Source organism: Narcine bancroftii, chromosome 2, assembly GCF_036971445.1.
Source record: "Narcine bancroftii isolate sNarBan1 chromosome 2, sNarBan1.hap1, whole genome shotgun sequence".
In the NCBI taxonomy this organism is placed as follows: domain Eukaryota; kingdom Metazoa; phylum Chordata; class Chondrichthyes; order Torpediniformes; family Narcinidae; genus Narcine; species Narcine bancroftii.
In genome coordinates, this window is record NC_091470.1 from 114,453,866 (window position 1) to 114,479,284 (window position 25,419).

Genomic DNA, 25,419 nt, shown 5'->3' on the forward strand with positions numbered 1-25,419 from the left:
TTTTTACACAAGCAAGTAAATAGCACAGAACTAGAGATGAGATTGGGCTGTAATAAAATGATTTGGTCTCTCACATTGTTAATGACTATAACACGGGCTTGAGTCGGGTAGAAGGGTTCCATCTTCCCTTATAACACACAGGGATCCAACTTAAAATTCCTGATCTGCATCTCAGGAAGCACCAACCAGCATAAAAAAAACAGAAAGTCCTGGACTCTCTGATGAATCCGTGGGAAGAAAAATGAAAAGAAATTTCAGATTTTCTATGTTGACCTTTTCTCTCTGCACAGATACTGCCTGATCTACTGAGATTTGCTTGCAATTTTTCTTTTTGTTTTGTTTCAGATTTCCAGAATCTACTGGGTTTTTTTTTAATTTCCACAACCAGCTCTAGGTTGTGAACAGTGCAGTAGAAAACTACAATCCAGTTGTACCCTCGAGCGGCATTCACATCTGGAGTCAAATAGAACATTTAAATGAGTTGTTTGTTATCACGTGCATTGAGATAATGTGAAAAACTTTGCTTTGGGTGCTACCCAAGCAAGTCAATCCGTACTTAAGAACAGCAGGTAGAGCATCAATAAAACAAAAGAACCAGGCATAGTGTTAGAGAGCTTTGACCAATTATTGTTCACCCTTCCAATAGAGTACAATGACCTATCCCATACCACATGATTAAATGATAGGGCAGACTCAATGGGCTGAATAGCCTATTTCTGCACCTATATCTTATGATCTTAAAATAAACACTAAAATTGAGTACCGTTTAAAAACACCAACAGAGCTTACAAATATTTTCAGTTGTTCTGAAATAACTTGACGCCATGTAGGAATAGGCAAAGTCCTTCAAGCCTGCTCCATCATTCACCAAGTTAAAGTCACCTGGTGGTTATTAACAGGCGCAATAGCCAGAACTTTGGACCATTGGCACGAGCCCGAAACCCATCTTTAAATTCAAGAAATCAACTAACCAAACTGCTAATGTCAGTTCCAGCTGTCATTACATGACCAGATGGTCACCAAAAAACTCTTACTCAACAGGAGTAGCCTTTTTGGACCCTCTTGTCTATTCTGCCATTTCATAAGTTGGTCTTGCACCTCAGCACCATTCCCCTGCTCTGATCCCATATTACTCAATTTCCTTCATATCTGGTTCACTAGTTCAGTCAAGCTTGTTGTCAGCTGATTGTACAAGTACAACCTGATGAAACAAGGTTCTCCAGTCCTCAGTGCAAAACACGCTTGCAGATATAACACACATATGTAGGATAAGTATTCATACACACAAATAAATAGTTTCATGAATGAAAGTCTTAGATGGTTAATGTAAGCAGTCCCCTGCCATGTTCTGCAGGGAAGGAATCCTACTGTCCTTGTTGAGTGTTGTTTGTATAAGACTACAGACCTCCTGATGTGATTACATTTTAACTGTCTCCTCAATCTAGGTGCTATTTGGGATGAACGTAATATTGTCTTTGATAAACCCTATAAACTAAAGAATACCCTGCAAAATCATGGCTAATCTTTCTGCCCTACCCTTAATTCCCTTGGATTTCCAAAAGTCATCTCAGCCCAAACTATAATAAATGACTCAATAGTAATACTTCCAGTGTACAAAATCAAATCTCCTCCTCACCTCAATCCTGAATATCCATCCACTTATCCCGGTTGTAAACTTTCCAGCTAAGGGCAGTAACCCTTCAGAGTCGCAGTATCAAGGCATTTCAGAATCTTGCATTTCAATTGGATACCGCTCATAAATATTGGTCCATTTCATTCCTCATTTGTCCCTGGCATCCCAGATGGCCAACAAATCTACCCTGATATAAAACTATACACAGTATTCCAAGTTTTGGATAAACACAGGCCGGAGAGGTTGCTGCAAGACTGCCTCTTCCTTGTACACCAACCATTTTGCAATGAAGGACAACACTCATTTCACCTGCCTGATAGGACAGAGATGAGGAGGATCTGCTTTTCCCCCAGAGGGTGGTGAATCTGTGGGATTCTCTGCCCATGGAAGCAGTGGAGGTGACCTCAGTAAATCAATTTAAGATAAGGTTGGACCAATTTTTACATAGTGGGGGAATTTATGGATACGGGGAAAAAGGCAGAGGATCCTATCATCAGATCAGCCACAATCTCATTGAACAATAGAGCAGGATCGACCGGCCAGATGATGACTTCTTCTCTCATTTCTTATGTTTACTCACTGGACCTGCATGTAAGAGGATACTCAAACAACAGCTACACCTCGCCGATGCTGCTCATAAGCTTCTCCATTTAAACTCCATCTATCTGTCCAGTCTTGTGGCTGGATGAATCAAACGTCTTTAAAAAAGGTGGCACTGCTCACAGAGCAGCATCCAGAACACCCACCACACAGGCATAATCTATCACCACACCCTACACTGACTTCCAGGGAACAGGCCACAGACCCTCCACTTGCAAGATCAGATAACTGAAACTGATCATGCAGAAAAGGACCTTCCGGGAGATGTCCCCTGTTCCACAATTTCCCATTGGGTAGCTCGAAGTCATGTGGATTTCACCAGCCCTCATCCAAGCAAAGTCCTGGAGAAGCCCAACAGGCTGCCCACAAGCAACTGGTGTAGAAGGAGGGAGAAAGAAGGATGGTTTATCAGAGGAATTCTTCTGAGCTTCTAAGTTCAAAGAACATGCCCTTCAGATTTGGACCAGGAATGGAAACAGAACACTCTCTCGCACTGGTGGAAGAGCCTTCTCCGTTTCTGCAAATGCTCCAAACATGGGCAGTGATAAGTGACCACCTGGGCCAGCCGAGTGGCGTCGGAAAGATAATTGATCAGGCTGCAAGTGGTTGGTGTGAAACGGTTCGGCACTGTTTTCCAGGATTACAATTCCAGCCCATTGCCAACCCTGCTTTTTTTTTCCTTGAGGGATTCAGGGACTTCCCGCCCCCAAATAATCTTGCAATAAAATTTGGGCAAATGTTCTCTCCCAACCAGTTAAGGGTGCAATTGATCCTGCTTTGGTCTGCAAATTGTACTGCAGAGCAACAGTTTAATCACCAGAACCTGGCCTGAACAGGGGATTTTATTTATATATATATAAAATGCGTTACTTCCCTGTCCCTCGCAGCCCCCATCCACCCCGGGGCTTCTGTAGAATATCTGGGAGACAACATCTGCCTCCAACTTCCAACCTGGCCTCAAATTCAAACAGTAGCTTTCCAAACATTAAAAGAAACGTGGTTTTTTATTCCTAATGGCCGGGGAGGGGAGGGGAGAGGGGATTTGGAAAAAAAAAGCACTTTAGCGTGGCAAAACGAAGCAGGAATGATTCCTACCAGTGGATGCTGGTGGCATCCGCCAGCGAGCTGCCCAGGTGGGAGTTTCTGCAGCAGGGGAACCATCCGACGTCTAATTCAACCGTGGTGTGGTGTGGGGTGGTGTGGGGAGGGGGTGGGGTGGTGTGGGGAGGGGGTGGGGTGGTGTGGGGAGGGGGTGGGGTGGTGTGGGGAGGGGGTGGGGTGGTGTGGGGAGGGGGTGGGGTGGTGTGGGGAGGGGGTGGGGTGGTGTGGGGAGGGGGTGGGGTGGTGTGGGGGAACACATCAACTTCTGACCAGCCTCCTGCACCAAAGATCATTCATTCCCCAACCCCCCAGGTGCTGGGGCAGGGGAGTTTGCCTTCGTTTTGGGTTTCACGTTTAAGGCAGTACTTACTTGTGTTGAAGACATATCGCCCCTACTCTGCAAACACAACGGGACTGGGAGAAAATGAGTCAGTGCGGGGAACGAGGGACTGGCATTCAATCAACTGGCAGCGAATATTTCTTATACATTTCCATCAGCTCGCTGCAGAAAGGTTCGTCTTGCGCGACACATATAACGCAGCGCAACGTTTCAGAAGCTCCCCCGTCCCCTGATTTACCCAGCACTTACTCTGTGCGGCTTGTCCACGCCAGCTCCTGCCCGGAACGCCATCCCCTTCAGTCTGAAACCCAACACTGGATGCCGTCTGTCGGTTGTTTTATATATACAGGGCAGGCGAGTGATAATCGGTCAGATTGCAGCCAGGCTAAAAATACGAGCAGGACCACAGGGCGGAGCGGCCCACCTTCTCCACTCTGCCGGCCGAATTCTCTCCAGCTCTCTCTCGTCTGGAGCCCCAGCACCTGGCCCGCGTCCAGCGGCGCGGCTGGGGGTGTTCCAGCACCAAACTTTCAACCCTCCCCGCACTGCCTGTCAAAGCCTTGCTCTTTCACCCCCCCACCCCCAGCTCCGGCTGCAAACCAGCACATCTGCCGGCAGCATCACATCTGTCCGAGCCCTGTCAATGGTTCAGAAATGAAATGGTCCAGGTTTGGGGGGCTGCTTCTGGCCACAGCTGCCCTGTGAACCGGGCTCCCCGGTTCCTCCGGTCTTGTTCATGTCAAGGGGACTGCGGGTGTGGAGTGTAGCAAGCAACAGGGGTCAGTATTGGGGTGGGTGTGAGCAAGAGAGGGGGTGCATGCTCTGGATGGAGGTTTGGACTTATTTCTCCTTTTATTTTGCCAGTCTGGATGAGGAACTCAGGTCATGCCGCAACCACAGGAAGCAAAGAGGTAACCAACGTTTCTGGCCTGATATCCATCAAATCCTTGATAAAGGGGCCCAACCTGAAACCTGACTGACCATTTCTACCCCCATGGATGCTGTCTGGCCTGCTAATCTCCTTCAGAAATTATGAGGGTTATAGATAGAGTAAATGCAAGTAGACTTTTGGCATTGAGAGTAGGTGAGCTACAAGGGTTAAGGGGGAAAGGGGAAACGTTTAGACCAGTAGTTCTCAACCTTTTTCTTTCCACTCATATCCCACTTTAAGTAATCTATCTGCCATTGGTGCTCTGTGGTTAGTAAGAGATTGCTTCAGGTGGAATGTGGATGGAAAGAAAAAGTTTGAAAATCACCGCTTTACCTAATTGTCTCTTATGTGCACAGTTTCATAACCCCAAAAGAAATGGGCCCATGACAATTTTTCTCAAGCAAAATATGGGTCTAGAGCAGAGATTCTCAACCTTCCCTTCTCACTCACATCCCACCTGAAGCAATCCTTTACTAATCACAGAGCACCACTGGCATAGGGATTACTTGAAGTGAGACGTGAGTGGAAAGAAAAAGTTTGAGAACCATTGGTTTAGGGGGAAACTACACAGAGAGTGGTGGGAGTGTGGAAAGAGCTGCCAGCTGAAGTGGTGAATGGAGGCTCAATTTTAACATTTAAGAAACATTTGAACAGGTACATGGATGGGAGGGGTATAGAGGGCTATGGACTGGGTGGAGGTCAGTGGGACAAGGTAGAATAATAGTTTGGCACTGACTAGAAAATGCTGTAATATTCAATGGTTTTATGTTTTACTCAAAGTCTGAGCCAGGTTAAGGGATTAAGGGATGTGGGTTTTGTGCAAGGCTGTGGAGGGAAAGGGTGTCACATTGGCACAGCTGGTCACCACATCAGAGTCAATCATGACCTCCGGTGTTGTCCATATGGAGTTTGCACATTCTTCATGTCACTGTGCGGGTTTCCTCCAAGTGCTCCATTTTCCTCTCAGATCCCTAACCTGTGCCAGTAGGTGGATTCCTTTGTCAATGCTATTGTCCCGAGAGGGTAGGTGGGTGGCAGACTATGTGGTGAGTAGAGGGGAATGCAGAGAGGATTTGAGTAAATGAGTGGTGATGGCTGCCATAGAGGAAAAAGACTGTAGCCTCTCTGTAAAGTGCTTCCCAACCCTTTCTTGCAGACCACTTGGTTTACTGTGAGTCACCAGTAAAAACCCCATAGACCATCAGTGTGAGGGGCTGGTACTTTGGAGACCACCAGTGGAATATTTTGGTTTGTTTTAGTGGGAAATTTTTAATTCATGGATCAAATTTTGCACGGACCTCAAGTCTACCCTCTTGGAGAAGGTTCAAGGAAGGTTCACAAGGATGATTCCAGGAATGAAAAGATTATCATGCGAGGAGCATTTAACGGGTCTTAGCCTGTGAATGAGTGGGGTGGGGGGGGAATCTCATTGAAACATTTCATATGTTGAAAGTAGATATAGAAAGGTTGGTTCCCACGGTGGGGAAGTCCAGGACAAGAGTGCACAACTTCAAGATTGAAGGGTGTCCACTTCAAACAGAGATGTGTAGGAGTTCCTTCAGTCAGAGGGTGGTAAAATTATGGAATTTGTTGCCACAGGTGGTCATGGAGGCCAGGTCATTGGGTGTATTTAAGGCAGAGATTGATAGGTTCTTGATTAGCCAGAGCATCAAAGGTTATGGGGAGAAGGCCGGGCAATGGGACTGAGTGGGGAAATGGATCAGTTAATGATTAAATGGCAAGGCAGACTTGATGGGCTGAATAGCCTATTCCTGCTCCTATGACCTCTGCCTTATCACTGGCCTCTCAGCTGAGACCACCCACCCCCACCGCCGACAATCCATAACAACCTTCAGACCATCAAGAAACACTGACCTAGATGTCATCGGATATTGTAGCTTCATAAACTGTTACCTCACTCTGTATCCTTCTTTACCTATCACACTTCAATACATTCAGTCAATGTTCACCTAGCATTCAAAAGTATTGCCTCACATCAACTTACAGAAGCTCGCAGAAGGATAATGAACACACTAATAATAATTTAAGTATGATTAACACATATGATGCCACAGAAAGAATCTTTTTTGTATATACACAATTGGCTGGTGGTTCAAGAGATATGCTGTGTCAATAGCATGGACAGATTTTGGTGTTGGAGTGGTGTTATGGTTAGGGTAGGAAGGGAAGATGGGGAGGTTCAAGAGCCTGATAACTGATGGAGAAAAACTGGTGCCCTCCACCATCAGACCCAACAACAAACTCAATCAGGGACTCACTTAAGGACTCTTAGTTTTGATTTTAATTTTTTTTTTCTCTTTGTATTGTACAGTTTACATTTCTTTATTTGTTTACATTTGTACTTTAAGTCCGTTCTTTTTGTATTGCCAATAAGTGGTAATTCTGCCTGGCCGGCAGGTAAAGGAACCTCAGGGTTGTATGTGATGTCATGTATGTACTCTGACAATAAATCTGAAATGGGTTCTTGAACCTAGAGGTGCTAGACTTTAGGCTTCTCCATGGGATGCTGCAACAAGCAAGACTTCCATCCATCTGGACATTGTATATGACAATAAACTTTTTTGGTGACTCTGAAGGGACTCCCTTTTGCTTGCACAATAAACTTTTCATTCATTCATTCAAACTGTGAAAACTGAGGAGGGGGTTTCCAAGGACAGGATTAGCATAGTGGGTTAGTGCAACACTATTACAGCACAGGCAATCAGGATCAGTTTCGAATCTGGCATTGTCTGTAAGGAGTTTGTACGTTCTCCATGTGGGTTTTCCCCCGCATGCTCCGGTTTCCTCCCACCGTTCAAAACGTATGGGGCTTGTAGGTTAACTGGATGCAATTGGACAGCACAGGCTCATGGGCAGAAAGGGCCCGTTACCATGCAGTATGTTTGTCTCAATGGCATGTCAGACCGAAATGTCTTGGGGATATATGTACTGGACATGTACCCTTAAAAATGCTCTCAACTTATCCAGAGTTAGAAATACAAGATTTTCTTTGCTTTCAAAGAGCATTATATTTCCCAATGTGTTGAGATGGCTGAGAATGGGGCACCTCTGGTGGAGAGAATCAGACTGAGTGTGTAGAATAAAGCTCCATGGAGCTGAGGTTCTTGATCTCCCACTGGGGAAGTGGGGGGTGACAAATGCAGAGTTCTCCTTTTGGAAATGGGATGTCTGTGGAATAACGAATTTATGATCTGAGCAGAATGGAGGGGCACGGTGGCCCACTGCTGATCCTACTTTCTTCTATCCTTAGGAACATTGTAATTAGCCCAGTGAGGCTGAACAACCACATGTGCTAGAAGTTTCAGCACTACACTCTGGCCAGAGCTGTCAGGAGCTTGCACATCCTGATAACTCTTAACCATATAACCATATAACCATTTACGGAGCGGAAGCAGGCCATGTTGGCCTTTCGAGTCCGCACCGGTTCACTGATTTTGTGCGCCCTCTTCAGGCATTGGTCCCGGTAGATCTTCATTCAATAACGATGGGCGAATTCAATGCAGGTGGAATCAGATAATAGCAAAACTATGAGGAAACAGATTGGCTGTCTGTGTACCAAAAATAGTAAAACTTGACGAAACTGGATGAAGACTATTTTCCTTCAGGATGGTTTTCATAGAACAACCAATTTTGTGGGCCTGTCAACTGAGACTTCTAGTTGCATTCACAAATTTTAAGGAGAATTTTTGCAATCCTATCACTGAACAACAAAGATTTTGCTACCTGAACACTTTTGGGTGTACTTTATGGATTTTGAGATCCTATTCATGAAAATTTCCTTAAAATTTTACTATCAAATACCTTTTAAAAAAAAAACTATTTTTGTGATTTCCATTCATATTTTAAGTCCACTTCAGGGATCCAAATCTGTGAAGTGCAACATGTCGTTGAAAATTCATTTTCTGTAAACACATTTGGACCTCTTCCCTGCTGATCTTGGGGCGGTCAGTGACGAACACGGTGAAAAGTTTCACCAGGACATTACAACCATGGAAAAGAGGTATCAGGGCAATTGGGTTCCATCTATGCTGTCCAACTATTGTTGGACACTGACATGAGAGGCATCAGATGCTGAGCACAAATGAAAATCAGTGGCACAACATTTTTAGGTCAGTTCAACATGTCAGGCATCATTATGTGATTAAACATGCTAAATTCAATCAAAGTCAATTTAATGTTTCTCCAACAAATTTAATGTTTCTACAGCAAATCTGAAATTACCTTTGTGTTCATCTTAAAGTTGTCTATCATAATCCCCCATTATTTTCAGGAAGCCAAATTGTTGTCCTGTGTATTTCCAATTCTCCATTCAATGTCCCCTGATATTTAGTGGTGTCCTGAGCTGCTGTGTGTGACTGGCATTTTCTTCTGACCTTATACATGACTCCAGAAAACACTTTGCTGCAAGGTACTAGTGTCCTATTTTGGACAAACAGCAGGCCGTGAAGATCTAATGCTTTACTTCTGTAGGACTTGGATTTAATCTGCCCACTGGCTGTGAAAGACTTCAAGAGGGTTTAGAAACGACCAGCTCTGAGTAGACATGGGCTTAGGGGTCATGACTAGCTAAAATTAAGTTGTAAGGCAGGGTGAGGCCAGAGAATGGTCATTATGGCAATCTCACACTAGTACAAAGGTAGTCAACCCTCTGGGGCATGTAGAGAGGCATTGTTCCTTGAATGCCTTCAGAATATCAAAATATTATCCTGAGACAGTCCAAATTAATTTCAACAAAGTTATGGATCCAACCTCTAATAGAGTCACCAGCTCTGGAGAAGGATCTCTGATCAAATTTTCATGCTCATTGGTGGGGTGGGGGGGGGGGGGGGGTTGAATAATGCTTTCTCTGAGTTTGGTTTATTGGTCATGTAACAAGATTCAATTTTTGTGTGATCTCCAGGTACCACAAAGTAGTTGGCTCTATCCAGCACCACTACGAATTTAAAAATTAAAAGAACACATGGTAAAAGCAAAGTAGCAAGATTTCTTTATTGTCATGCAATAATACAGAGCAAGTAATATTACAAAAAAATGTCTTCTTTCTGCCATAAGCCAGGCACAGAGTTGCCATGAGCATTACCTGGTGCCCCTTACAGTAAGAGAAAAGGAGAAGCAAAAGGGAGTCCCTTCAGAGTCACCAAACGTCCGTGGATTTGCCTCCAGTGTTCCCGCAGGCTCTGCAGCCACACACGCTCCTGTTCAATCCGTCGGCCACCCGAGCAAGGATAATCAGTGACAATGTTCAAACTGAATTCCTCGTACTTTAATAAAATAGGCAAATCAGATTCACTATTTGAAATGATAGCCCACAAGAATCCTGGAGTCAGAGTTTTGTCCCATAGGAAAAATAGACAGGAGAGGAAATATTGACTTGGTTTCGAAGAGCTAGGTTGCAGCAAAATCTTTTAGCAGCTTATTGAAGGGAAGAAGTGTACATCCAACTCATAGAGATAACTGACCAATGACCAAGTCTTCAGAGCACTTTGAAGTCATTTCCAGCAATTAGGCAGTTTATCAGAAACCCCAGAGCTGCGTAGTACCGATAAAAATTGAGATCACTGTCAAACACAGTTAATCAGTACAACAGCAGGTGACAAGGCTCTGATGCAGAGACACGCCATCTTCAACAATATCAACAGCAAAATATGTCCTCCCCAGAGCACATCTTGCCCCTCCTTTGAGGCAGGTTTCAAATAAAGCACTTTAATGACTCTTGCCTTCAAACCTGAAGTTGCCTGCTGCACTCAGAAAGAACTGAGGAAGATCTTGATTACTAAGCAGATGACAAGGTGACAACCAAATGGTCCTGGGACCAGATAGATGCAAACTTGTATTTTCCCATTTGGATTCTTATTTACAAACTCTCAAAAACTCAACTACATCAGATGCTCAAGCTCGTCGGTGCCTCCACTTCCTCAGGAGTTTGCTGAGGTTTGGTATAACCTCAGAAATCTTGGTGTGCAGTGAAAAGTGCGGCTGCATTATGGTCTGACATGGGGACACCAATACCCCTGAGCAAAAAGCCCTGCAAAAGATAATGGACTCAGCCCAGGACATCACAGGCAAAACCCTCCCCACCTTCGAGAACATCTACAGGGAATGCTGCCATTGGAGAGCGTTCATCGAGGATCCACCCAGTTCTCGCACTGTTCTCGCTGCTACCATCAGGAGAGGTATCGGTCCCACAAGTCTCGTGCCACCAGGTTCAGGAACAGCTGCTCCGCCTCCACCATCAGACTCCTCAACAATGAACTCATTTAAAGACTCTTACTTTAGGATTTTATTGATTTTTTTTCTCTCTCTGTATTGCATGCTCAGGTCGTTTACATTTCTTTATTTGTTTACACTATCAATAATTCTGCCTGACCTGCAAGAAAAAGAATCTCAGGGTTGCATGTAATATCATGTATGTACTCTGACAATAAATCTGAAACCTGAAATTTATCCCCTCCTACCCAGTGCTTTTCTCAATTCCACAGAACGATTGGGAGCTTATCCGTTGAAGAGACATGAGTGGTTCACAAATACTCAGAATCAGAATTTATTGTCATGAACACAAATATTGCTATGCATTACATTTCAAAAGTCAATAAACAGTGCAATAGGAGAAAGTGAGGCAATGTTTCTGGTTAATTGTCCGCTCAGGAATCTGATAGAGGTGGGTAAGAAGCTGCCTTGTGCTACTGGCTCCTGTACCTCCTTCCCAATGGTGGGAGAGTGAAGAGGGCATGGCCTGGATGATGGCAGAGTGAAAAGAGCATGGCCTGGATGATGGCAGAGTGAAGAGGGCATGGCCTGGATGATGGCAGAGTGAAGAGGGCATGGCCTGGATGGTGGGGGTCCTTGAGGATATAGTGTCTCTTGTAGACTCATCAATTCCAATCAAGAGTTCCACCAGAGCTCGTCCCACCTGCCTGTGCTTGGTCCACATCTCTCTAAACCTTCCTCATCCGTGAACCTGCCCAAATGTCTCTGAAGCATTGCCAACATTGTTACACATCCATGCAGTGTTGTTCATATATTGAGGTGCGTTCACAGAGTGTCATGAGGTTCTTCTATCCATCACTTCCAGATGCCTCAGGCACAAGATGAATAGAGTTGATAGATGTTAGTGAATTGAGCCTATCCAACACCTAAAGGCAGCGTTGTGAGTGGTGACTGGCCTCCTCCGATCCTTTTTACCTTCCCTGAGAGAATATCTCCTTGGTCCAAATGTTTATTGATCTCAGAGTTGAGATAATAGTCAATAACTAACCATCCGCAGCCCTCTGAAGAAGAGAATTTCAATCCTCTTGCAGAGAAATTGCCTCTTGTCTCAGACTTAAATGGCCAGTCTCATCTCCTGAGCCTGCACCCACTGCTTATTAATTCTATATCCTGATGAGCCAGACTCTCATACTCAGCAGATACCTGCCATCCTGCTCAGAGTCTTGTAGACAAACACTGAATTTAGACTCACAGTCAGAGAGTTGTACAGCCCAGGACAAATCTCTCCCATGCCAACCTTTTTGCCCTTCTACACAAATTCCACTTGTCCCATGTCCTTTTATGTCCAGCCTATTTATGTGTCCCTCTAAATGTCTCTTGCACATCATGATTGTGTCCATTTCACCACCTTCTCTGGCAGAGAGATCCAGATATCAGCCACTCATTTTAAAAATCTTTCACCTCAAATCCCCTTTAAAACTCCTCAGCTTAAACCTATGGCCTCTTGACTTTGGTTCCTGTACCATGGGAAAAGGTTTGCACTCTCAACAGAGGGACTGAGGCAGTCCAAATCCATATATCTCTCAAGGTTGTCACACAGGTTGATAGGATAGCTAAGAAGGCCTATGGGATACTGGGCTTCATTAGTCATGGGATTGAGTTCCATGAGTTGCATCTCTACAAATCTCTTGGAATATTTTGTTCAGTTCCAGTCATCTCATTATAGGGAAGATGTGGAAGCTATGGACAAGATGCAGAGGAGATTATTAATTTAAAAAAAAGTGTTGACATACAGCACAGTAACTGGCCATTTTGGCCCACCAGTCCATGCCGCCCAATTTACACCCAATTAACCTATACCCCGGTACGTTTTGGGAGGAAACTGGAGCACCAGTGATAGGCCATGCAGACACAGGGAGAACGTACAAACTCCTTGCAGACAGCGCAAGGCCATGCAGACACAGGGAGAACATACAAACTCCTTGCAGACTCAAACTCCAGTCTGAATCGCTGTAAAGGTTTTGCACTAACTGTTTATCAGAGCTGGGACTTTTCTTTTTAGAATGAAGAAGGATGAGAGGACACTTAATAGAGGTCTACAAGATTCTGAAAGGCATAGATAAGGTGGACAGTTGGCATCTTATTCCCAGGACAGGAATAGCAAACACAGGAGGACATCTGTACAAGGTGAAGGGAGGGAAGTTTAAGGGAGAAATCAGGGGTAATTCCTTTTTTACATGGAGAGTTGTGGGTGCCTGGAATGCCTTGCCAGGGGTGGTGGTGGAGGCTGAAACATTAGGGGCATTTAAGAGACTCTTAGAGGCAGCAACCTCCTTTGAAGAAGACCGCAGAGCCCACCTCACTGACAAAAGACAAAGGAGGAAAAACCCAACACCCAACCCCAACCAACCAATTTTCCCTTGCAACCGCTGCAACCGTGTCTGCCTGTCCCGCATCGGACTTGTCAGCCACAAACGAGCCTGCAGCTGACGTGGACATTACCCCTCCATAAATCTTCATCCGCGAAGCCAAGCCAAAGAAAGAAAGAGACAGGCACATAGATGGAAGAAAAATAGGGGAGGCAGAAAGGGTTTATAATTTTTTGTCGGAATATATAGGTCAGCACAACACTGTGGGCTGAAGGGCCTGTATTGTGCTGTAATGTTCTATACTCTATCGATGCCTCTGTATGATTTTGTTTACCTCCATCAGGTCAGCCCTCAGCTCCCTTTACTCAGCCTTTCCAATCTATCCCCTGATAAAGACCTCACATCCTGGTAAATCTCCTCTGCACCCTCTCCAGCATCCTTCTGATAGTGTGGCAGCCAGGACTACACACAATACTCCAAGTGGAAACTAACCAGGCACACAGCTGGAATCTGGAGTGCAGCGCGTTGAATAACTCAAAGACTTGTTGACTCAAACCAAGGCTTTTATTAACATAAGACTGGAGCATATTACATCGAGGTCGACCAGTCCAGACTGACCTGGGTCTGGTTAGGAGCAGCCCTTTATGACCTGCCAGTGGGCGTGGCTATGGCTCTCAGCCAATCACTATCACTATATGTAAATATATACAGTGGTGATAGTATCCTGTACTATCACATGGAGCAAAAGAACAACTTAGCAGAGGAACTCAGCAGATCAAGCAGCATCAGTGGGAGAAAAAGAAAAAGAATCGTCCAGTATTAGAACTTTCATAATGACAAGAAATAGGAGCAGCAGACGGCCATTTGGCCCGTCAAGCCTGCTCCGCCGTTCAACGTTACGGCTGATCTGAGGATCGGCTCATCTCCACCTACCTGCTTTTTCCCCGTATCCCTTCATTCCCCAACTTTGTAAAATATCTATCAACTTTGTCTTAAATATATTTACTGAGGTTGTCTCCGCTGCTTCAATGGGCAGTGAATTCCGATTCATCACCCTCTGGGAAAAGCAGTTCCTCCTCACCTCTGTCTTAAATCTATGACTGTGAATCTTAAGGTTATAACTCCCTAGTTCTGGTCTCCCCCACCAATGGGAACAACTTACCTACCTCTATCTTATCTATGCCTTTCATAATTTGATATATTTCTATAAGATCCCCTCTGATTCTTCTAAAATCCCTTTCTCATTCTTCTTCCAGAGAAAGGTCGGCCTGAACCCCAAGCTCCGCCTGCTCTTTAATACTTTTTAATGCCCTACCTCTTATGGTCTATGCCTCTCTCCTACATTAGCCGTCAATAAATGCAGCACACTTTGTCAGAGCCTGCTCTTACTTTGTTCAGTCCTCTCAACCTTCTCGCCCCAGCGGAATGTTGTACTGCTTGAAGGTGAATTTTGGCCACTTCTTGCCTTTCCCATTAATGGAGAACGAACAACCACAAATTACCAGATAACTCCTCCAAGGTTCTTAGAGGACATAGGCCAGGTTCTGCTCCAAGGCAGAACTCTCATTTCTAAGTTTAAAAAAAAGCAGTCATCTTATGGCAATTCATAACAATTGTTCCATTAATGCAGAGAAGCTTGTTGACCAGAAGAGGCCAATTGTCATGGGGCTGTGGTGTCACAATGCATCACTCAGAAGCTAGCTAAAGACACAATGAAACAACCCAGTGAATTGTGTTTGTCCTGTAGCCCCCCGAAGCCTGCTGCTCATAGAGCTTATCCAGCAAATGAGCAATTCAAGCGTTTAAAATACTCTTGACAAACCAGCTTGGCAGAACGCCATGGTATCTCAGTCCAAATCTGCCTTGAGCACAATACTGCATGCCCAGAAGACAAAGGATCAAAAGGAGGCCATTCAACCCACCAAGTCTGTGCCACCATTCCATCATGAGCTGATCCATTTTCTCACTCAGCACCACTCCCCTGCCTTCTATCCATAACATTGATACCCTGACTAATCAGATGGCTATCAATCACATCCAACGACCTGACCTCTGCAGTTGCCCGAGGCAGCAAATTCCAGAGGTCCACCACTCTCTGGCTAAAGAAATTCCTCCACATCTCTGTTTTAAATGGGGCGCCCTTCAATCCTGAAGTTGAGCCCTCTGGTCTTGGACTTCCCTACCATGGGAAACATCTATGCCGCATCGACTCTGTCCCAAGACAAGGAATGCCTCAGAACTGGACGTGCTCACTGTGGAAGGACAGAAAGGTGAGGTCCTGAATTTGCTCTACCTTCTCCAGCCAAGACTGGCACGATTATTCAGCCTTCACATCATCTGTGATGCCTCAGATAAAAGGAGATTGTCAAAACATACTGCCTTCTAGGCTGCACCCAATCAAATTGAATTAGGTTCTTCAAGGAACAGCACATAGTGATGCACTATCGGGGCTTTAAACACCTGATTCTCAAGGGGACATAATCCACAGCAGACCTCATAAGAAAGACAGATAGACTGCAGTTTTGGAGTGCCTTTTACAATCCTCTCAGACTGATTCACAGCACTTTAGAGCCAATTAAATACTTTTTAGTATACTTTCTGTTGAAATATTGAATACTACAAAACAGCCAAGATGCAAACAGCAATCTCCCACTAGCAGTGTGAAATCTGTTTTTTTTTGCAGGCGTATTGTCTGAGAGATAAATATTGGCCAGGCCAAATATCTCCCATGTGCTCTATGGAAACAGTGCAACATGATTGCTCATGTTTGTCTCTGAAAGCAAACAGACTGAACATCTGAAAGACAGCCCTTCTGACAGTGAAGTCCCAATGTACATTAGACATCGGGTTAGATTCATGTAACTCCTGCTTGGATGAGAACAATTTTGTAGAGAGATAACATATGTTGGCTTGAGTTTGGGCACAATGTTAGGATTGCGGGCAGGGAGATTGTGTCTGTTACCATGTGATTGAGCACCGAGGTTTGGTGTTTGTGAAACCTCCAAGAGATGAGAGGAAACTCACGATCGCAACTTGTTGCCAGTCGACTCATGAAGACTGACAGAAGTTAATCAATATGATCTACTTCAGATGCAATAAGCATAAAGGAAAGAGAAGACAACTCTCCTCAAAGCAAATACTGGCCCCACCACTTCAATTCCATGCCCCATTGCCACACTGGCATGTCTGTCCACGGCTGATAAACTGCCAAATTGAGGCCACCCACAAAATGGAGGAACACCACCTTATATTCTGTCTCCACAGTCTCCAACCAGACGGCTTCAATGTGGACCACCTGTTTCCATTAACCTCTACCCCAGTCTCGCTCCTTTTTGACCCTTCTGTCTCACTGGCTTCCTTCCCATCAGAGCTTTCTTGCCCCTCTTCCCTCTCTCCCTATAATTTCTCAGCTTCTACCCTCCCAGCTTAACCTACCTATCACCTGTTAGCCTGTGCTCCTCCTCCTTCCCTCCCAACCACCCCCCCCCCCCGATCTTTTTATTTGGGCATCTGCTCGATTTTCAATATTCTCAATGAAGAGCTCAGTCCAAATTGATGACTGCCTTTCTCCAGCACCTTCAAGTTTATCGTCATCCGATTGTACAACTACAACCCGACGAGACAGCATTCTCTCGTCCTCAGTGAAAACCACCCAGACACACCACCAGACATAACACACAAACAATACACCTGCAGGACAAGTGTTCACATATATAAATAAATAACTATTGTTTCATGAATATGAGAATCGCGGAGGATCTCTGGTCGTTCAGCATTCTCGCTGCCCATGGGAAGAAGCTGCTCCTCAACATGGTGGTACTGGTGCTGGACTAGTGTACTGCACTAGACCCCAGCATCTGTGGATGTTTTCATTTCCCTACATAAAAGACTGGGTAACTGATGATATGGGATAAGTCTAAGTCAGGGGTTCTCAAGCTTTTTCTTTCCACTCACATCCCTATGTAATCCCTATGCCACTGGTGCTCTGTGATGAGTAAAGGATTGTTTAAGGTGGGAAGGGAAGGTTGAGAACCACTTATCTTGACCCAATTGTTACTGAAATATTTTGCTTGAGAAAAATTGTCATTGGCCCATTTCCTTTGGAGTTATGAAACGGTGCACATAACGAGTCAATTTGGAATGATTAAAACAGTGGTTTTCAAACTTTTTTTTCCAACCATATCCCACCCTTGAGCAATCCCTTACTCATCACAGAGCACCTATGACATAGGGAATACTTAAGGTGGAATGTGAGTGGAAAGAGAAAGTTTGAAAACCACTGATCTAAACCAAACGCACATCTAAATCATTTTTTCCCACTCACATTCCACCTTAAGGAATCCAATCCAACGCCAGAAGTGCTCTGTGGTTAGTAAGGGATTAGTTAAGGTGGTACATGAGTGGGGGAGAAAAAAAGGTGAGAACTATTGGTCTGAACGAAACAGACATCTCAACCAGATGCTTTCCATCATCTCCTTCACCTTGCAGAAATCTTAAAATAAAAGCAATCAGAAATTCAGATGATTAATAAAGGTGATATACGAAATGGAAATGATACTTGAAGATTTTGAACCAATATGAATAAGAGCCACATTGCATGATTCATTATCCAGGATGCAGAATAATGCATCTGCTATTTAGTACAGTTTATTAAGGTTCCAAAACTACTCTCACTCTATCCCTCTCATCAATACCTCAGAATCAGATTTATTGTCATGAACATATCACAAAATCTGTTATTTTGTGTCTGTGTTCCAGTGAAAATATTGCAATAAATTACATTTCAAAAATAAATAAATAGTGCAAGAAAATAAGAGGAGAGGTAACTTCTGTGGTTCATTGTCCTTTCAAGAATCGGATGGCAGAGGGGAAGAAGTTCAAGGTTCCATTATTGTCATGTAATACTACATTTAGAATGTAACAGACATGAAATTCTTTAACTTTTGTCTACCATAAGGCAGATAGAGCATCTCCACTTTGTCCAGCGCCCCTCACAGAAACTGTCCTTGTGCCATTGAGTGCTCATCTTCAGGCTCCTGAATCTCCTTCCCAATGGTAGCAAAGTGAAGAGGGTATGACCTGGGTGGTGGTTATCCTTGAGAACAGAGCCTGCTTTCTTGAGATGCTCCCTCTTGTAGATGTCCTCGATGGAGTGAAGACTGGTGCCCGTGATGTTGCAAGCCAAGTTTGCAACTCTCTGGAGATTTTTCCTGTCCAGTGCGTTGACACCTCCTTACCAGACAGTGACGCAACCCGACAGGACCCTCTCCACGGTGCACCTGTAGAAATTTCTGAGCAGATTTTGTAACCTGCAGTTTTATTCCACAGCTTATCCACAATTTGGTCTTTGTTTGTCTTCTCCTGCTGCAGTTCCACTTATGGGCACGAGACACACTCTGTAATGAACACTTTTCTCAGATAAGATTATTCCCCAGACAATGATATTCTAGATTTGAGCTTATCTGTTACCTTCTTGACATCAGGAATTAGTATTCTAATAACTCTTTCCACCATCTTCAGCCCAGAAACATCTCTTGGCAAGGTACCCGGATGCAGTATTGGAGTTGCAACTGGCCAGACTGTTGACATTTGATGCACACCAATGTACTATTGGCTTTGTAGATAGCTGTTTTGAAGGTGGGTGAACACACATAGCAAGAAGTCAGATTCAGATTTCAGATTTATAGTCAGAATACACACCTGACATTGCATACATCCCTAAGAATCTTTTCCTCTGGGCTCGGCAGAATGATCACTTATTGGTAGTGCAAAAAAAAACTGTACACAAGGTACACATGTAAATAAATAAAGAAATGTAAATACAGAGAAAAACAACATAAAATGCAGAAGTAAGAGTCCTTAAATGAGTCCCTGATTGAGTTTGTTGTTGAGGAGTCTGATGGTGGAGGGGAAGCAGCTGTTCCTAAATCTGGTGGTGCGAGTCTTGTGGCACCTACACCTCTTTCCTGATGGCAGCAGTGAGAAGAGAGCATGTGCTGGGTGGTGTGGATCCTTGATGATTGCTGCTCTTCTCTGACGGCAGCGTTTCCTGTAGATGTTCTTGATGGTGGAGAGGGTTTTGCCTGTAATGTCCTGGGCTGTGTCCTCTACCTTTTGCAGGGCTTTATGGTCAGGGTATTGGTCTCCCCAAACCAGACGGTGATGCAGCCGGTCAGCACACTTTCCACCACACATCTGTAGAAATTTCCTAGGGTTTCCGATGTCATACCAACCTCTGCCAACTTGATTGGAAGTAGAGGCACTGAATAGATGACACATTTGTTTCTTAACTGTCCAAAGGCAATGCATAATAGTTTTATAAGGCAATTATAAGTTTTAATTGGTGAGAGGAGTGCATATCACGTCCCCACCGAGTGGAGTCGTAGTTCGTGTTGTGTTTTGGGAGATACAGTAAGGTCCTCCGGATTCAGATCTTATTCAAGAGGTACAGTAGATGCTGCAGTAAAACACTGAAGCCTGCAGACACTGTGGGTGAAGTAAAAACACGATGGTGGAAGAACTCAGGAGGTCAAATAGTGTCCTTTATAGAACAAAGATAAAGATACATACAACATTTCATGCTTGAGACCTCCATCAAGGTATGAGCAAAATTTTGCAGGTGCCCAAATTTGGGAGGAGGGGCAGAGGGGCGGATCATAAGCCCACAGGCAGGGAGCTATCAGGAAGGGAGTTCAAGAGCCTGAAGACGAGCACTCAGTGGCACAAGAACAGCTCCTGTGAGAGGTGCTTGGACAAGTGGCGATGCTCTGTCTGCCTAATGGTAGACAAAAGTTAAAGAATTTCATGTCTGTTACATTCTAAATGTAGTATTACGTGACAATAATGGAACCTTGACCTTCTTCCCCTCTGCCATCCTATTCATGAACGGATAAGGGAGGGAGGGCACAGCAGCTAACAGGGGAACGGCGGTGGGGGGGGGGGGACGGGGGTTGGTTCTGTGAATGGAGAGGGAAGGGGGTTGGAGAGCTGGAGGAATGAAGACAGAAGGACGGAAAAGGGAGGGAGAATGGAGAGTGGTCCAGCAGAAACCGGAGTCGACGTTAATGCCATCCAGTTGGAGAATGGCACAGGCGGAATATTAGATGTTGCTCCTTTAATTTATGGGAAGGCTTATTTTTACAGGACATGAGGCCATAAATATGTAAATGAGGGAATGGCCACGGAATTGAAATGCTTGGCAACTGGGAGGTTCCCGTTACTGGTGCTGATAAAGCGAAGGTGCTCAGCAAAGTGATCTCCTAGTTTGCAGCCAGTCTCTCTGATGTAGCGAAGGCTACATTGGGAGCACCGACCGGATGAAGTAGATGACTCCCACAGATTCACGTATTGTTTTTCTTGGAAGGACAGTTTGGGCCCCTGAATGGCACTGTAGTCAGTTTTACAGTGGAGTTTAATGTAAAATCAATGTCCCAATTTATAATCTCAAAATCCCACGGTAGTTCCCGAGTCTGGCATTCAGGCTTGCACTGTCGAGGGACAAGGAGGGTTAACATTGGCACTGTCACATTTTAGCTCCTGGACAAGGCTCTGTCTCCCACAGCCTGTGGGAGCTCTCCTCACGGACAAGAGTTCTCCATGTGTTACACTTGGCTTGTCAGCACTGATTCACCCTCTTTGTTCAACTGGGCCACACTCGAGTGTTCCCAGTAGAATCAGGAATGCACGACAATACTTTTCACCACCAGATCCAACATAGAATAAAGTCCCATTGTTTTATAAATTGGATCGGGTGCTGGCTGTTCATGCAGACTCAACAAAAGCAAGCAGCTTCCCTCCGAGAGCATTAGTACCGTGTTATTGCATCCTCGGGTGTCAGCCTGTTGGCATCTGGCCCAGTATAACACTGAGTCAATCACTAACCTGAGGGGAGAACCCAGGTCTCCAATCTTTCTGCTGATCTTGGGTGGTGACGAAATTGAAGACTGTTGGTTCTTGCACTTCCTGCCTTCATAAATCAAAATATTGAGTACAGGAGCTGGGATGTCATGATGAGGTTGTAGAAGACATTGGTGAGGCCAAATTTGGAGTACTGTGTGCAGTTTTGGTCATCTAACGACAGGAAAGATGTCAATAAGATAAAAAGAGGACAGAGAAGATTTACTGGGATGTTGCTGAGATTTCAGGAACTGAGTTACAGGGAAAGGTTAAATTAATTAAGACTTTATTCCCTGGAGCATAAAGAATGAGGGGAGATTTGATAGAGGTACTTAAAATGATGAGGGGGATGGATAGAGTAAATGTAGATAGGTTTTTTCCACTGAGGGTAGGTGAGATACAAACTAGAGGACGTGGGTTAAGGGTGAAAGGGGAAAAGTTTAGAGAGAACATGAGTGTGGTACGAGCTGCCGGCTGAAGTGGTGAATGTGGGCTCAATTTTAACATTTAAGAAGACTTTGGACAGGGATGGGAGAGGTATGGAGGCTATGGACTGGGTGCAGGTCAGTGGGACTAGGGGAAAAGAATGGTTTGGCACAGATGAGAAGGGCTAAAGGAGTCTGTTTCTGAGCTGTATTGTTCTCTGGTTCGAACACAGGCCAAGAATCCAGAGGCAGACTGGAGAGCTGCAGTGGCTGGAATCCGGAGCAACAAACAACTTGTCAGAGGTACTCAGCAGATCACGCAGCATCAGTGGGAGGAAAAAGACGGTCAACGCTTCAGCCCGGAATCCTTCAGGTCTTGACCATTCTTTCCCTCCCACTGATGGTGCTCGACCTGCTGAGCTCCTTATCATTGCAAATCTTGACAAAGGGCTCAGTCCCGAAACGTCAGTTACACATCTTTACCTTCTATGGATGCTGCAAGACCTGCTGAGTTCTGGTGTTTTTACTACAATTGCAATGTCTGCTGAGTTCCTGTGTTTCACTTTTTGTTGCAAAGGATCTAGTTTGGTTTTTGTTTGGGTGGTTAAAATAAAATTATATCATCCCCATTCCCTCCCAAGGAAGCTGCCCAACCCACTGAGTGTCTCCAGCACATTGCATTTTGCTTCAGACTCCAGCATCTGCAGTTCTCAAGCTTCTCTTCTCTTCCATATCTCTACTCTTAACACCATCAGAATTACTAACAATGTTCCATTACTTCCTCTGGGTTTCCTCCTAGTGCTCTGATTTCTTCCCACCATCCAAAACGTTTGGGCTTGTAGGTTAATTTGGGTGTAATTGGGTGACACGGGTTGAAGTGGCCAGAATCGGCTTCTACGTGCTGTTAATAATTTTCTTTAAATTCCCCTTGCACCTTTTTAACTGAGTTTCTATCTTTGTTCCTCTAACACTCTTCATTTTGGTTTTATTTTGCACTCCAACTTGCCTGGAGTGCACGTTTGTCACTGTATCTCAGTACACGTGACAATACTCAACTTAGGCATGTGGGTGGACCAACCAAAGTTGACCCTTCATGCAAACCAAGTTCTGTTGGAAGTGCCATCTTTTCTCACAAGATGATCAACGTTCCATAATAGCCAACCTATCATTTCCAGCCTTCAGTTATTCAATATTAACCTGCTTCATGTTTTAAAACCATTTTGCATTTTATTTTCACTCCTGCTTTGGATTAGATAGTGCATTGCCTAACAATCCTTAGTATGCGAATAAATCCTTTCCTTTTGTTCTGCTGGCGACGATATTTAAGTTATGTCTATTGAATCAATACATGACCAGCAATAACTAGTGAAGCACAATGCATCGAGTACTTGAATGATTACTGAGAGGGTCAAGTCACATTTAGTACCATCTGATTGTACAAGTACAACTCGTCGAAACAGCATTCTCCGATCCTTGGTGCATAACACATAGACACACAACCAGACATGACACACATGCAGACAAACAAAACATATCCAGGACAAGTATTTCATCTAAATAAATAAATTTTGTTTCACGAATATGAGAGTATCGGAGGGTCAGTGTGAGCGGTTCCTTTGGTCGTTCATCATTCTCACTGCCCATGGGAAGAAGCTGTTCCTCAGCCTGGTGGTGCTGGCTCTGATCCTCCTGCATCTCTTTCCTGACGGGAACAGCTGAAAGATCCTCTGGGTGGAGTGGAAGGGGTTTTGCATGCACTCTTTGGACAACAATGCCCTTAGATCACATCAATGGGGGGGGGGGGGGGGGGGAGGAGGGGCAAGGAGACTCCAGTGATCCTCTTTGCCTTTCTTATGGTCCTGTGGATTGACCTCAAATTCCAAGGAGAGCAGAGAGCCAGCAGCTATTTTCCCTGGAGAGGGTCAGTTGGAAAGAGGCTGTGTAAAAACATTTATTACAGTGGGAATGACCCTAATCTGTGTTAAAAATGAGCGAACACTTCTATTTTGACCTTGCTGATGTCTTTGTAATCTTCAAAGCAATTTGCACAGATTAAGGTTCTACACAAATTATAAGAGGCTCCCCTGGGCTTCATTAAATTAACAACATGCCAATAAATCTACGTGAGCAAACAAATCCATTCTGCATCTTTGGAAGTGTTTGGATGATTGCTAATTAATAGCAAGAGAAAACTCCTGCATTTCACAGCAGCAGATTGAGGTGTCACTTCCATCGGATGTGACGGTGCTGTGTGGAAGACAGTGATGCCTGTAAACACTCTTCACTGAAGGAGAATCGTGAATTTCATCACCTGAGACAGCATCGTCAGTGATTTGCTGGATTTTTATTCCATTCATTGACCGAGTGTGCCAGCATTTACTGTTCTTGAGAAGGTTTTAGAGAGCCACTTTAAGAACCTCTGCAATTCTTCTGGTGGCAGTTCTTTCCTCATGCCACTGAGTGAGGGGTTTCCAGGATTGCACTGACGAAGTTTGGTGATATACCATTCCTACTTGTGTAAAAGTTGATTTCATGTAAAAATCGACCCTAGTCTCTCACCTCGGCCCGGCCACCCACGAGCCAAAGCTCCCAATGCCTTGAACACAGACTCTCTCCTCACCCACCTACCCATCAGAGCTCCTGACACTTCAGTCACAAACTCTCTCCTCGGCCCCGGCCCACCACCAAGGAGAACACCCGATGTCTCCGACAATGCAGGTACTTACTGCGGTCCCAACCGCCCCCTCCCACCGTCCACGCTGACTCCCTTGCCAGTTCCCACACCAACCTCAGCCTCAGCAAGGTTGACATCATCGCTGGATCCCACAAGTTCTTCCTTCCTCCACCCCCCCACTCCTTAACTTTCCCTAATCCCCTCACACCTCTCCCCACTCAACTCCCATCTCTTCCTTCGAGTTTCCCTTTTCTTCCCACTCTCTTTGTATCTTTGCTTCAATTGCAGTGTCTGCAGACCACAGCTGAGCCAATGAGTGTGGTTCTGGCCGTCACACTACAGGAACAGTGAAGAGAATGTGGAGCAGATTCACCAGGATGGAGCGTTGCATTTACGAGAATTCTAGACAGGTTGGGCTTATTTCCTTCAGGACGAAGGTCAGAGGAGAGACAACATAGAGGTGCACAAGGTAGAGGAGAAGCCTTTCCTCACAGTAGAGGTGGAAAGTTTAGGATAAGCGGTAAAAGGTTTCGAAGAGATCAAAGATTTTTTTTTCTACAATTTAGAATTCTATTCAGTACCAGAGGAGAATGATGGAAACAGGGGCTCTCAAAGGGCGTGGCACAGTTAACGTAATGGTTAACGCCACGCTGTTTCAGCATCAGTGACCAAGGTTCGAATCCGGTGCTGTCTGCAAGGAGTTTCTATGTTCTCCCCATGTCTGCGTGGGTTTCCTCCGAGGGCTCCAGTTTCCTCCCACCCTTCAAAACGTACCGGGAGTGTAGGTCAACTGGGTGCAATTGGGGGCACGGGCCTATGGGCCAAAAGGCCTGTTACTGTGCTGTATGTCCAAATCTAAATTTAAATTTTAAAAATGTAAGACGTATATGGATGAACACTTGAATGACCAAAGGATAGAAAGGTAAGATTTTACACGCCTCTATTATGGGCAACAGGTCCCCCTCCCAGTTGTTCCTCCAACGTCATCTAAATGTATTCAGAATTGTTTATTCCGTTTAGCTGTTCCAAAAAGCAAACGTTGGCTTGCTGCTTATTGGAAAGTTGCCCATGGGAGTGGCTGGGGTGTTGGACCCTTCAGCAACATCAACCTCAACTTACTGATGAAGTGAGAGAAAACCATTCAGCTCACAAGGTCTCTGTTGGCTCTCAGTACAGTTATCCCACCAGCCCCAATCGTATCTCTTTCACATGCGCCTATTAA

At 44.8% G+C, this 25,419-nt stretch overlaps 1 protein-coding gene across 1 annotated transcript in view; it reads right to left on the reverse strand.

Moving 5' to 3' along the window:
• The window catches only part of LOC138754171 (ankyrin-1-like), a 173,468-nt gene extending 169,477 nt beyond the window's left edge, over window positions 1-3,991 (reverse strand). The window contains exon 1 of the mRNA XM_069918051.1: window positions 3,924-3,991. Within this exon, the coding sequence (XP_069774152.1) occupies window positions 3,924-3,965 (42 nt within the window). The 5' untranslated portion in view covers window positions 3,966-3,991. The remainder of the gene's footprint in view (window positions 1-3,923) is intronic.
• Window positions 3,992-25,419: the final 21,428 nt, after the last annotated feature.